General features: G+C 42.8%; 1 protein-coding gene across 2 annotated transcripts in view; it reads right to left on the reverse strand.

Annotated features, from left to right (window-relative positions):
• The window catches only part of GLRX2 (glutaredoxin 2), a 140,295-nt gene extending 128,862 nt beyond the window's left edge, over nt 1–11,433 (reverse strand). Inside the window, exon 1 of one of the 2 annotated variants that reach the window (XM_086964542.1) lies at nt 11,195–11,433. Coding sequence is in view for 1 of the 2 variants with exons in the window: in XM_086964539.1 (XP_086820665.1) it covers nt 10,662–10,906 (245 nt within the window). In the remaining variant the exon portion in view is untranslated. Of the gene's footprint in view, nt 1–10,661; nt 11,142–11,194 lie in introns of those variants that run through there. The other variant, XM_086964539.1, reaches the window with a different exon arrangement.
• Nucleotides 11,434–12,119: the final 686 nt, after the last annotated feature.

Below are 12,119 nucleotides of genomic sequence, written 5' to 3' on the forward strand. Positions count from 1 at the left end.
ATTACTTAAAACCCACTGGGATTCCCTGGCACGATCTGCTGACCTGAAAGATACCACTGGGTTCTGGAAGGAGGTTAAGGTGATAAGATCTATTGGTTCCAACTTGACCGAAATTAACTGTAATATCACTGGTCCTACCTGGGTTGCACATTTTGGAAAAATCTATGCAACACCAGATAATCCTCCTCTGTCGCAACCCTCCCTTCACCCATTGTATATATCTGTATCCGAGATAGCTGATGCCATATTAGAAAGTGCCGGGAATAAAGCGCCCGGTTCTGATGGGCTTTCTATTGACCAGTTAAAATGTGAGCCCGATTTTTGGGCCGCATTGCTTTGCAATGTTTTTAACAATTTAACAGACGGGCAAATTCCAGAAACATGGTCACGTAGCATTATTGTTCCCATTTTTAAGAAGGGCGATAGGCTGGATCCGGGGTGCTACCGCCCAATTTCTTTAATTGATAACACCTTGAAAGTTTTGGGACGGATCATATTTAAAAGGATTAGAACTTGGACTGATGAGAATAGCATCCTACACCCTAGCCAGCTTGGGTTCCGTAGCAGTGTCGGAACGGTGGAACAATGCTTGAACTTGAACTTGATCATGGCAAAATATAACATTGCTAAGAAATCCCCTTTATATTTTGGTTTCATGGACTTGAGCTCGGCTTTTGATTTCGTTAATCGCTCCCGTCTTTGGTCTACCCTGCTTGAATATGGCTTAGACGACCATCTGGTACACTTTTTAGCCTTTTTACACCGTGATCTTAAAGCATGTGTGCGTGTGAATCAAATGGGTGAAGTCTCTGATGATATTAGCATTGGCAGGGGGGTCAGACAAGGGTATGTGCTGGCCCCCCTCCTTTTTATTTTGTATATCAACAAGCTAAGTGGCTTTCTGAGCACTCTAACTAGTGATGTGCCTTACATAAATGGAGTCCCTATACCCACCCTTCTTTATGCAGACGATGCGGTCCTGATGGGCCGCACTCCAAAGGCACTCCGTATTTTAATTTCAGGTTTTGTCCTTTTTATGGCCGACTTAGGCCTAACAACTAATTTTAAAAAATCGCTGATCATGAGTTGCGGTCCTAAAAATCACAAAATCCCCCAGATCAATTCAGGGTCAAATGTTTTAAAAAGTACCAGCACTTTCCCCTACCTAGGGCTGCTATTTTCAAACAGTGGTACGTGGCATGCACATGTCTCTTACGCCAGGAATAAGTTGGGTAAGGCCATTAACTGTGTAACCTCCTTGAGACAACCCAACCAAGCTGATGTAATAACTCCCCTGGTTAAGATCTATCAAACCCAATGTATGCCAACCGGCACTTATGGTGCCGAAGTCTGGGGTTATACCAACTGCTCTCATATTCAAAGAGAAGAAAATAGATTTTGCCGTAAGGTACTGGGGGGGGTTATTTGTTCTCCCAACTATGTATGTCACAACGAATTAAATATTCCATACATAGAGGATTTTGTGAGATCCAGACCAGCACTATTCTGGATAAAGATATGGAACAACACGGCTGCTACCCTGACCCGTGAAATTATTTTGGATTGCCTAAAATGTGATAGGGGACACCATATACCATGGTTGAAAGCAGTAAAAGAGTGCCTTGTAAGTGTGGGGATGGGCTCTCTGTTCACATCACCAAACCTAATAAATCGCTCCCACAAGACCATCACCTTAAGGGCATTGTATGATCTGTACAGTGAAGAGCGTGATAGAAAGAACTTGACTAAATGCACTGTTGTAAAATATTTGGCCTATTCGGAACCACATACCAAAAAACCTGGCCCACCATACAGATATTTACGCCTGCATCTTGGCAGATGGGTTAGGGGTTTACTGTTTCGTTTCCGCGACGGGAGTATAGTTAATTTACTGAACTTCCCGCTGGGATATAATAAACACCTCGAAACTTTAAATTGCCCCTGTAACCCTGACATGAAGCAAAATCTTATGCATTTCTTGTTCTTTTGTGGTTTCTACAAAAAGCTCACTGGACATTATCTTATGCCTTATTGCAGAAAAAATGGTTTGCTTAATTTTAAATCCGCATTTCACTCTTTCCTATTATTGGGATCAGATGAAGTTACTTTTAGGGTGAGCTGTTTTCTCAAAGCTGCTGTTAGATTGAGAATCACTCTTAATACTGAGATATAACCATTGCACACTGCACTTTCTATTATGCATTTTAGAGAATTTTTATTTGCCTGATTTTTATCTCTTTGTAACAAAATTTTTTCATGTGTATGAAGTTATAATTATGACAATGTCCTAGCCATCCTTTTTAACTATGGTCGTTAAAACTGTGTTTTTTAAACAGTATTTTTAAACAGCGTTTTTTAAACAGCACTGTAAAATATTTTCTCTCAAAAAATCCATTTTTATGAAGGGACAAAGTTTGTTTAGATGTGAAATTGCAAATGGAATTTGATTATGCTTGTTTGTTATTGGATTTATTCTCCAAATGTCATTACTGAACTGAATGTTTTTAAATGTATTTTGTCTGTACTTTTATGGATGTTTTTATTCCGAATAAAGATCTTTTGACTTGACTTGACTTGTTGGAAATTTACTCCAAACAATGGCAGATGTAAACTTCTTCCAGAGTTGGGAAAAAAGTGGTCGGAGGGAAAGTGAACTTACAAACACTCAAGTGGCCACATGCATCATCCCGGCCGTTTGGGAATTCCAAATTGCGAAAAATAGGGAATCGCAATTTGGAATTCGCAAAATGGGATGCATGTATATTTTCGCATAATATTTGCGATTCGGGAAAAATCGCAATTTTTACCGAATCGCAAATATTATGGGAATTCTAATTTGCGATTTCGCATTTCCCATTGATTCCTATGGGCCAAAAGGCCCATAGGAATCAATGGGAATTGCGAATTCGCAAATTAGAATTCGCAAAATGTTAATGCATTCCATGGGTGCAGGGGGGGTCCAAAGGACCCCCCTGCACCCCTGAAATGTATTTTAAAGTGGATGTTTCACACACACATGTCCTATGGACATGTGTGTCTGTAACATGAGTGTTTAAAATGCTAATTGGAGCATTTTAATTCTTTTTCGCAAATTACCACGAGGTTCACCTTCGTGGTAATTTGCATCCCCTAATTGCGAATTCGCAATTTTAAAAACAATCATGCATTGCTTTTAAGGAATCGCAAATTTGCAATTCCTTAGAAGCAATCGCATTTTTGGAAATCGCTAAAAATAGCGATTTTGCCAAAAATGATTGATGCATACTAAAAAGGTATTTAGGAATCGCAAACGGACGATTTTACTGAATTGCACCGTTTGCGACTCCTTAATACCTTGATGCATGTGGCCGAAGATTTTCGCATTATCAAATCTACACAAGCATGCTAAAATGCAGTTCACAAATATTTTCTATTTCTTGTCCTAATCCTAATTCCGTAAATTCTTGGGAATCCACGACAGCCGTAAGGCTGCACTTAATGCAAGGACATGCAAGGACATATACCATGGGTGCTTTTTTGAGACTTTAATAATTGGGCCCCTAATTTTGTCTGGCTTTGACCGTGACCTTCATTGTTTATTAAAATTCTGTTTCGCTCTCTCTCTCTCTGTGTATCGGCTGGCTTCACTGTGAATGGCAGCCTTCTGCTCTTTCACAAGAAGCATATTGGCACATAAAGTAGTTTTGTTCGGTACCAGTAACTACTTTGGCAGTGTGTGCTATTTGAGACCAAAAACAATTTTTACTTTTGCCAGTGTTTCTTACAATGGTGAGGGCCTGGCAGCTCCCACACCAATAAGGTTTTACAAAAACCATGTCACAACAAGTTGCACATTGACAAATATAACAAGCACTGGCGTTGCCAATAGGTCTCGCAGTAGGAAAGTTGGAGCTATTGGTTTTGTAAATGACACATTTTATATTTATGTGTTGGTTTTGAAAATCGCGAAATTAATAGTTTTGTTATTTACAATGCCAATACTTTTAACTTTTGCAAATGTGACACTCATAGTATTTCTAATGCAAATGTTTTGTATTTACGTGACTTAGATGTATTGATATTACAAATAACAATGGTTATGAAATGTTTTAAATAATTAATACTTAAATAAAAGTTATTGTAATTTATAATGGCAATAGCTTAAACTGTTGTAAATACCTTTTGTGAAGATTATGTTCAGTGTATTTTATTGTGAGGAAAATAAAAGAACAGAAGTGAAATATTAACGTCTTTTTGTGACATTTGTGTAATGTGAGAGAGTGTGAGTGTGAGTGACTTTGAAAAGGGTGATTGATTGTGATATGATATGATGTGTGATGCTGATAGGGTGTGTGAGTGTGTTAGTGTGTGTGATTTTTGAGACTGTTATTGAGAGTGTGTAAGGGTCTTTGAGTGTAATTGTGTGTGAGGGTGAGTGTGTGTGAGGTGGTGTGAGGGGGAGGGTGTGTGTATTCCGATGGTGTGAGGTGTTGTGAGGATGAAGGTGTGTGCGTGTGCCTTTGTATGATGTAGAGGGTGTTATGGTGATGGTGTGTGTGTGTGAGGTGTTATGAGGCTGAGGGTGTGTGAGGGTGAGTGTGTGTGAGTGTGAGTGTAGGTGCGGCTGTGTGATCTGTGTGATTTTCTAGAGAATATGACCTGACCAGCCAAAGTTCTGCTATTAATCAGTTGATTGAAGCTGGACCCTTTTGGAACAACTGGATAGGTCATTTGGTGCTCTGATGTAGGTTATTTTGGAGTATCCAAATTTGGACAACGTTTGCACCAACTGGGGTCCATTCTTGCTTCGCCTGTAAAAGCCATGGGACGGCTCTCCTGTTAAAAACCAGCTGATGTTCTGACTTCACACAACCTCAAACATTGGGTGAATAGCACTCTTTTCAATGCATGCGTTTACAGCGCAAATCTTTATAATGATGCGTTGTTACATCGCATGGTATTACAAAACAAGTTGTTACAGTGAGTTGCGGTGTGGGGCGCTTGAGTTTGGAATAGTATAATTTACTGTTCCAACTCTAGTGTGTGCAACAGTAGGGGAGGTGTTGGATTGAAAGTCCAACACCTTCCGCAAGTCGTTGTAACGACTTGCGTTGTAATGGCTTGCGATGTAACAACGCATCGTATCAATTTGCGTTGTAAACACATGTGTTGTAAATGATGCGTTGTAAAGGTTGTTTTCCGCTGTGCCCAGCTACTGTGTCTCAGTCTCAGGCACACTGTGGCAACAACAAAAAAATCTTCCTCATCCTGATCCAATAATATGTCATGGTAGCTGCATTTGTATAGTGCTTTAATGCAATTTGTATGGTCCTGTTACACTTTGTGAATCTGGGCATTAGTTTAAGGAAAGAAGACACTTATCTCATAAATAAACAATATATATCCGATTAGCTAATAAGACGGTTTGCATCGAACAATAATTGAAAAACGAGTTAGCTTTAAATCACATGTATTTAGATGTAATTTTGATAAGGAGAATGGCGGAAGAGGACACTAGTAAGTGGCAGGCTGGGTTAAGTGTTTTGTCACAGAGTAGGTGGCATTATATTGGTCTATGAGCAGACTTTGGCATCCGCAGGCAAAGGCTTTTGTTTCGTCTTTAAGGGCATTTGACTGAGCGAAGAACGATGTCTCCCCGTGTGGTAATATTAGGGAACGCGAAACAGCACTTTTGATTGCTGCCTAAAGGGGGCAGCAGTGTACACCTTCTAGCACAGTTCTGAGTGTATCCAGTTGTTATTAAGAGCAGAACTCCGAAAAAAATCTTGGCTTTACCAAGAACGAGCATCTGATTGACTGATGCGGAGGCAACGACGAGAAAGGAGGCAGGGTTTAGACACATTTTGACGGGCATGTCATAGCTTAATGAAATTGTTGTATGCTGTCACCGTCCTCAAACACAGTGGGAAAACCGACCCTTTGTCATCACCACAGAACTAAAACTTGAACTTATCAAATATTTACTGGAGGCTTTACCAGGCATGTTTGATGTCCTGCATCACTTTTCAGGATTTAATGCGTTAATGTGTTGGTTTTATTCCTCCAGTTGCACTAGATGACTGTGGTCTCGAGCAGTTGTCTTTTGACACCCAAACTTTGGATGGTACAAAACGACAATAAAAACAAGAAACAGTACCCTGCAATACAAATTCCAATTATTTGCAAATGTGTTTTTAGACATAATTTAAGCATAGCGCTTTTTTGAAAATATGCGATGCTGTGGAATATTCTAACAAGGCAGAGCCAGGGAAGTAGAGAGCCAGAGCGAGCCGGGGCCGTGAACAGTGATGTAATTAGGGGGGAGGAGGGACGGAACTGAAGTGCTGGCGGGCAGAAAGGACGGCCGTGGGAGGAGATTGGGGAGCAAATGGGTCTGATGCAATCTCATAAATAAACAATATATATCTGATTAGCTAATAAGACGGTTTGCATCGAACAATAATTGAAAAACGAATTAGCTTTAAATCACATGTATTTAGATGTAATTTTGATAAGGAGAATGGCGGAAGAGGACACTAGTAAGTGGCAGGCTGGGTTAAGTGTTTTGTCACAGAGTAGGTGGCATTATATTGGTCTATGAGCAGACTTTGGCATCCGCAGGCAAAGGCTTTTGTTTTGTCTTTAAGGGCCCTTGACTGAGCGAAGAAAGATGTCTCCCCGTGTGGTAATATTAGGGAGCGCGAAAAAGCACTTTTGATTGCTGCCTAAAGGGGGCAGCAGTGTACACCTTCTAGCACAGTTCTGAATGTCTCCAGTTGTTATTAAGAGCAGAACTCTGAGAAAATCTTGGCTTTACCACGAACGAGCATCTGATTGACTGATGCGGAGGCAACGACGAGAAAGGAGGCATGGTTTAGACTCATTTTGACGGGCATGTCCTAGCTTAATGAAATTGTTGTATGCTGTCACCGTCCTCAAACACAGTGGGAAAAGGCAGAGCCAGGGAAGTAGAGAGCCAGGGCTAGCCGGGGCCGTGAACAGTGATGTAATTAGGGGGGAGGAGGGACGGAACTGAAGTGCTGGCGGGCAGAAAGGATGATGCGGAGGCAAAGACGAGGGCCGTGAACAGTGATGTAATTAGGGGGGAGGAGGGACGGAACTGAAGTGCTGGCGGGCAGAAAGGACGGCCGTGGGAGGTGTGAGGAGATTGAGGAGCAAATGGGTCTGATGTAATTAAGCTGGTCTGCCTTGTGAGGAGGGACGGAACTGAAGTGCTGGCTGGCAGAAAGGACGGCCGTGGGAGGAGATTGGGAAGCAAATGGGTCTGATGCGCGTGCATGTTTGCTCACGTGATACACGTGAACTGCAAGAAAACCGCAGGGCTGAAAGCCCTTTGGTTTGACTTGTGTTTTGCCGACATGAATTCTCGCTCCGCTCGATGCGCTTGCGCGCATCGATAGGTCGCGAGACCTAAAAAGCTGACCACCAATTTCAGACCTACTGACTTTGCCAATGCTTGTTAATTTTTGTTTCCCATAATCTTATTGAAACTGGTTACACTGATTTTCTATAATGAATATTTTTGGGAAATACTAGCATGCATCAACACATTACTAAATAATGCTGCAAAGAAATAGCACCTGAAATTTTCCAGTAGTTTAGCAAAATGTTTTTTTCCTGCTTGCATTTTTTTAAGAACCTTTTATTTTGAAAGCAAAGAATCATCAAGCTAGCCTTCAAACTTCTGCAAATATTTGCATCAAATCAGAGAGCATTCTGGGAGCATTGTACATAGGCTCATATTGCTAAACTTTGAAATCGTATGTACACATGCTTATACTGGAACCACTGTTAGTAGTGAAGTCAGAGCTTACAACACTTACTTAGAGCGATCACCCTAATAATAAAGGCTTTCAATAAATGAACCATGAATATAAGTTTGAATAGCATTAAAATATGGACCAAAATCATACCTTAACTGCAGACAGTGCCCTTCCCTGATCCATAATGTGGTACTGTAAACTGGCAGCCAAAGGGTTTGTGCTGCAGGTGGTTGGGCCTACTTGTCCCAAGGGCAAAATACACTAGAAAATGTGTTGCTCTTGACCCCAAACAATATGTCCTGGGCGTCGGTCAATAGGCATTCCACATCCCTGAGGCCAGTAATTAATAAGACTTTATATTTTATTTATAACTAATAGGAATATTAATGGAAAGAGTCTCGGGTCCGCAGGGTTTCCAATAGGAGAGCCAAGGATGTTTGGAGAGGTTTTGCTGATAACAACACAGCACCTCCTGTTCGAGGCAGGCATTCAAGACAAGAAATATGGCTAATGCAATGCTTTTCGATAGAGGTAGAGATTTTAGTCAGCGAACTGACGTTTTGTGGCTCACTGATTAGAGCGGCAGACCCTGATGCAGAGGTCTGGCCCGGGACCAGGGTTCAATTCCCGACACGGCAGGGTCCTGAGCCCAAAATGTCCACGGACTCGATAATTCTCGCCTCTGTGCCGATTCTAATCATGGGGTCCCACGCTGCAACTCTGGGCAATAGCTTGCTTAATCTCCACTACGGCGGCCCACCCGCTGCGGGATGCCTGGCTTTCACCTTGGGGATGCCCAGTAGGGGTTATCTCACAGGGAAAAGCCAGGACGGGTTCCCAAGGCAAGCGCCTTGATGCCTTCAGGTGATACGTGCGCTATATAAATCGCAATACATTTACATTTACATGGACCGTAAGGATGTAGTAGATTGTGATGTCTGTTCATGCCCATACCATTAGGAGTAAGAAGGACTGGAGATGGAACATTGGGGATACTGACTGGAGCAAGTAACCCTGGCAACAGCATGCAGTCGGTGTGGCAGTAGTTTGACTAGCAAGAATGCTGTGCTCAAGAAAAGGAGCAGTGTCCTCTTTGGCAGCAACGAGCTACAGGAAACTCATAATTAATATAAAGTACAAACCTATAAAGTAAAGCAATTACAGTAACCCAGCAAACCTATTTAATTACAAACACATTAAAACAGTAAAACGCGCAGGCTGAGCCACGTAGCAACCCAAACAAATAAGATAATGAAAGTAGCTTAAGTTAAATAAAAAGTTCAGCCAGTTTAGCAAGAGTAACTAAAGCATTTTTCATAACAATGTATCGCGATGAAAGGTTACATATCCCTGTTAAAGACCTACATGTCTTTACTGAAGATGTGAGCACAATTCTGGTAGTGCATAATGCCTTGAAGAGCATCTGCTGAGCAGGAGATGCACTATTGAGCAGCATGACATACTTGCCTCGCCTCTGCTGAAGTGACCTTATCTAAAGAGGGTACAGGTTTTTTAGTAGTTAATTCTAAAAAGCTAAAACGTATTGTTAACTGATTAAGATAATGAGATAGCAACATTTTACAAATATTTGTTGGGAACCAGCAGTTCAGACAAAAAGGGGAATTAAAATAAAGAGGGTCATTCACGCAGGAACAACAACCAAGCTCCTGAGACGGCTGCAGCGCATCCAGAAAGCCTTGGCACGACTAATCCTCGACGTCCCCCGATGCAGCCACATCACACCCCACCTGAGAGGCCTGCACTGGCTCCCCGTCAACAAGAGGATAACCTTGAAGCTCCTCATCCACGCACACAAAGCCCTACACAACGCCGGACCAGCATACCTCAACGACCGACTCAGCTTCTACACCCCCACCCGCAGCCTCCGCTCTGCCTGCCTCGCCCTCGCCACAGTTCCACGCACCCGGAAAACCACTGCCGGTGGCAGATCCTCCTCCTACCTCGCCGCCAAGACCTCCCTACCGGCCTACAGCAGACCCAAGACCTAATGGCCTTCAGAAGACTTCTCAAGACCTGGCTCTTCAATCAGTAGCAGCCCCCCCGCGCTCACGGGTATGTAGCGCGCTTTACAAATATATTGATTGATAAATTGATTCACCAGCTTAATGCTAATCTGAAGAAAACATCTGGAGTAAACAGTGTATATAAAAAGGAAGTACATTAAAAGTAGTCTGCATTGGTAAACAGTGCCTAATGTTACTTAAAAAGCACTCACCCAGAGACACCCATAGTCACACGTATTTGGTCACATTTTTGCATCCCTTTCAACTTATCAGGGGCAGAAAGCAACAACCACCCTCCCCAAAATATTTCCGGACTCCAATGCTGTCATTTTATTGTTCAGAAAATGGTGTTTAAATTATCATGCCATACACAACAACTAGTAAGGTGGTAATTGATATATTACCCCAATTGCATAGCACAGGAATCTAAATCTACGCAACAGTGGTCACTTGTCAAATTAGCACCCTATTTAGCCTGACAAAAAAACAGCAACACCTTGACCTTGTTCTCCTTTAGGATAATCTCCATTGATAATCACATATAAGCAATGAATAGACCTGCTTACATATGGAGCACTTTTTCACATTATATACATACAGCTAGAGAATAAGAAAAATAAGGACCATATAGGTAGTGTATAGAAAAAAAAATTGCCTAACTTCACTAAAAAGCCATCCCTTCCAGTGAAGGGACATTGAAAAGGCAAACACAAATACCCCATATCTCTGTATCCTTTGCCATTCAGACCTCCCAACTTCCTGACCAGTGCAGAATTAAAACCCCCATACTTTTCTATATGCACTTTGTCCGCTGGTCTAAGCTTTAAAATAAACGAGGTTTTTGCAACAAATTCAGAAGTGAGAGAGATATTACATGTGCCTCCTCTTGAATGTGCAGGTTAGACCCATCCTTCGTATACAGGTGAAACCCGTCATCGGTACGGAAACCCAGTTCCCACCTACTAAATTAGTGAGGGTCGTATTAAGGCGGACATAGTAGCGGAATGGAACAAGAATAGCAGTTATAAGAGATGACGCTCCTACTGGAATGCCACCCCATATCTTGCCCCCAGAACGAAGCAGAGACATCCATGGTCGGAACTGGGCGCGGAGGAACATTGGCCGCGGCCAGGTCGCTGGACAAAATGCAGGTGGAACTGGACACGTAGGAGAAGGGCTGCCCAGTACGGACTGGGGGCAACTGGAGTCTGCCTGGGCGCCCAAAACAGCGTGATGCGATAGAACACAGAGGATTGCCGAGAGCCGGCAGCGGAAGATGAGCTATGACGCAAGTCCGGCCGTGTGGCTCTCGGCTCCGGCTTGCAACACAGAAGGTGTTATGGTTCTCAGTCCGGTTTGCTTGAGGTGGATTGACCCTCAAGTCCTCAGGCGAACACTGTCACTCACCTTCCCGGTGTTTCCTTCCGGTCTCAGGCGGGTGGGCAGGCTACCTAGCCTCAGGCCGCAGGCTATTCACAGAACAGCCTGACACTTAAGGAACCAGCCGCTCGCTGTCTTGATGATGGAACCCGGCGCCCACGCACAGAAATGCAGGAGAGGAGGGGTGAATGACACGTGCAGCTCAGTGCCCGCCCATTCACAGGGATGTCGGGCCTAAGGGGGCTGCTTTTCTGCCGTTGTTACATAGGTAACAGGATCGTGTGCCGTTTCGGGATAAAGAGCCAGGGTACAAAGACCTCGGCAAGCCTAGCACGCATGCCACTAACACACCTGCCCCCGCAATGAAGCCAACTCGAAAAATAAAGATGGTCGAGCCTCAAATTTACACGGAACATGTTACTATATATGTTAACGTCTCTTCAAAATAAAAACTTTTCCATACATGCCAACGTTTTAGAACAGGAGAATGGGTGATTTAGCACAAAACGGAGGAATGTGTTTGCCACCTTACCTTTATTGAACCAGAGACAATTTCAGGAGGGAGACAGCTTAAATAAAACAATTGTTTGCTTCAAAATTAGTGGTTATTCCGTCTGAATATGGTCTATTGGCACGCATGTATTTGTTTAACGCGTGAAAGCGTTTAAACCAAGGTATATCAGATTATATCTTAATCTGAAAAACATCCTGCCCCCACCGTGATGACAATGCTACTAGTGAAATAAGAGACAAGTCAGTTGTTATGTGTACTTTGTATGTGGCCTAGATTTCTATTTTACTCACAACAGTATTGTAGTGTGCTGTTGCAGGCCCCTGGTTGCCCCAAAGATCACACACACAAAAAAGGTCGGTGGCGGTAACTAACCTGAACCACACCTGGTTCCCCGGGCTATTTTGTACAATATTCTGTCCATACACCAGACGTCACCAA

This window comes from Lissotriton vulgaris, chromosome 1_1 (assembly GCF_964263255.1).
Source record: "Lissotriton vulgaris chromosome 1_1, aLisVul1.2, whole genome shotgun sequence".
NCBI lineage: Eukaryota > Metazoa > Chordata > Amphibia > Caudata > Salamandridae > Lissotriton > Lissotriton vulgaris.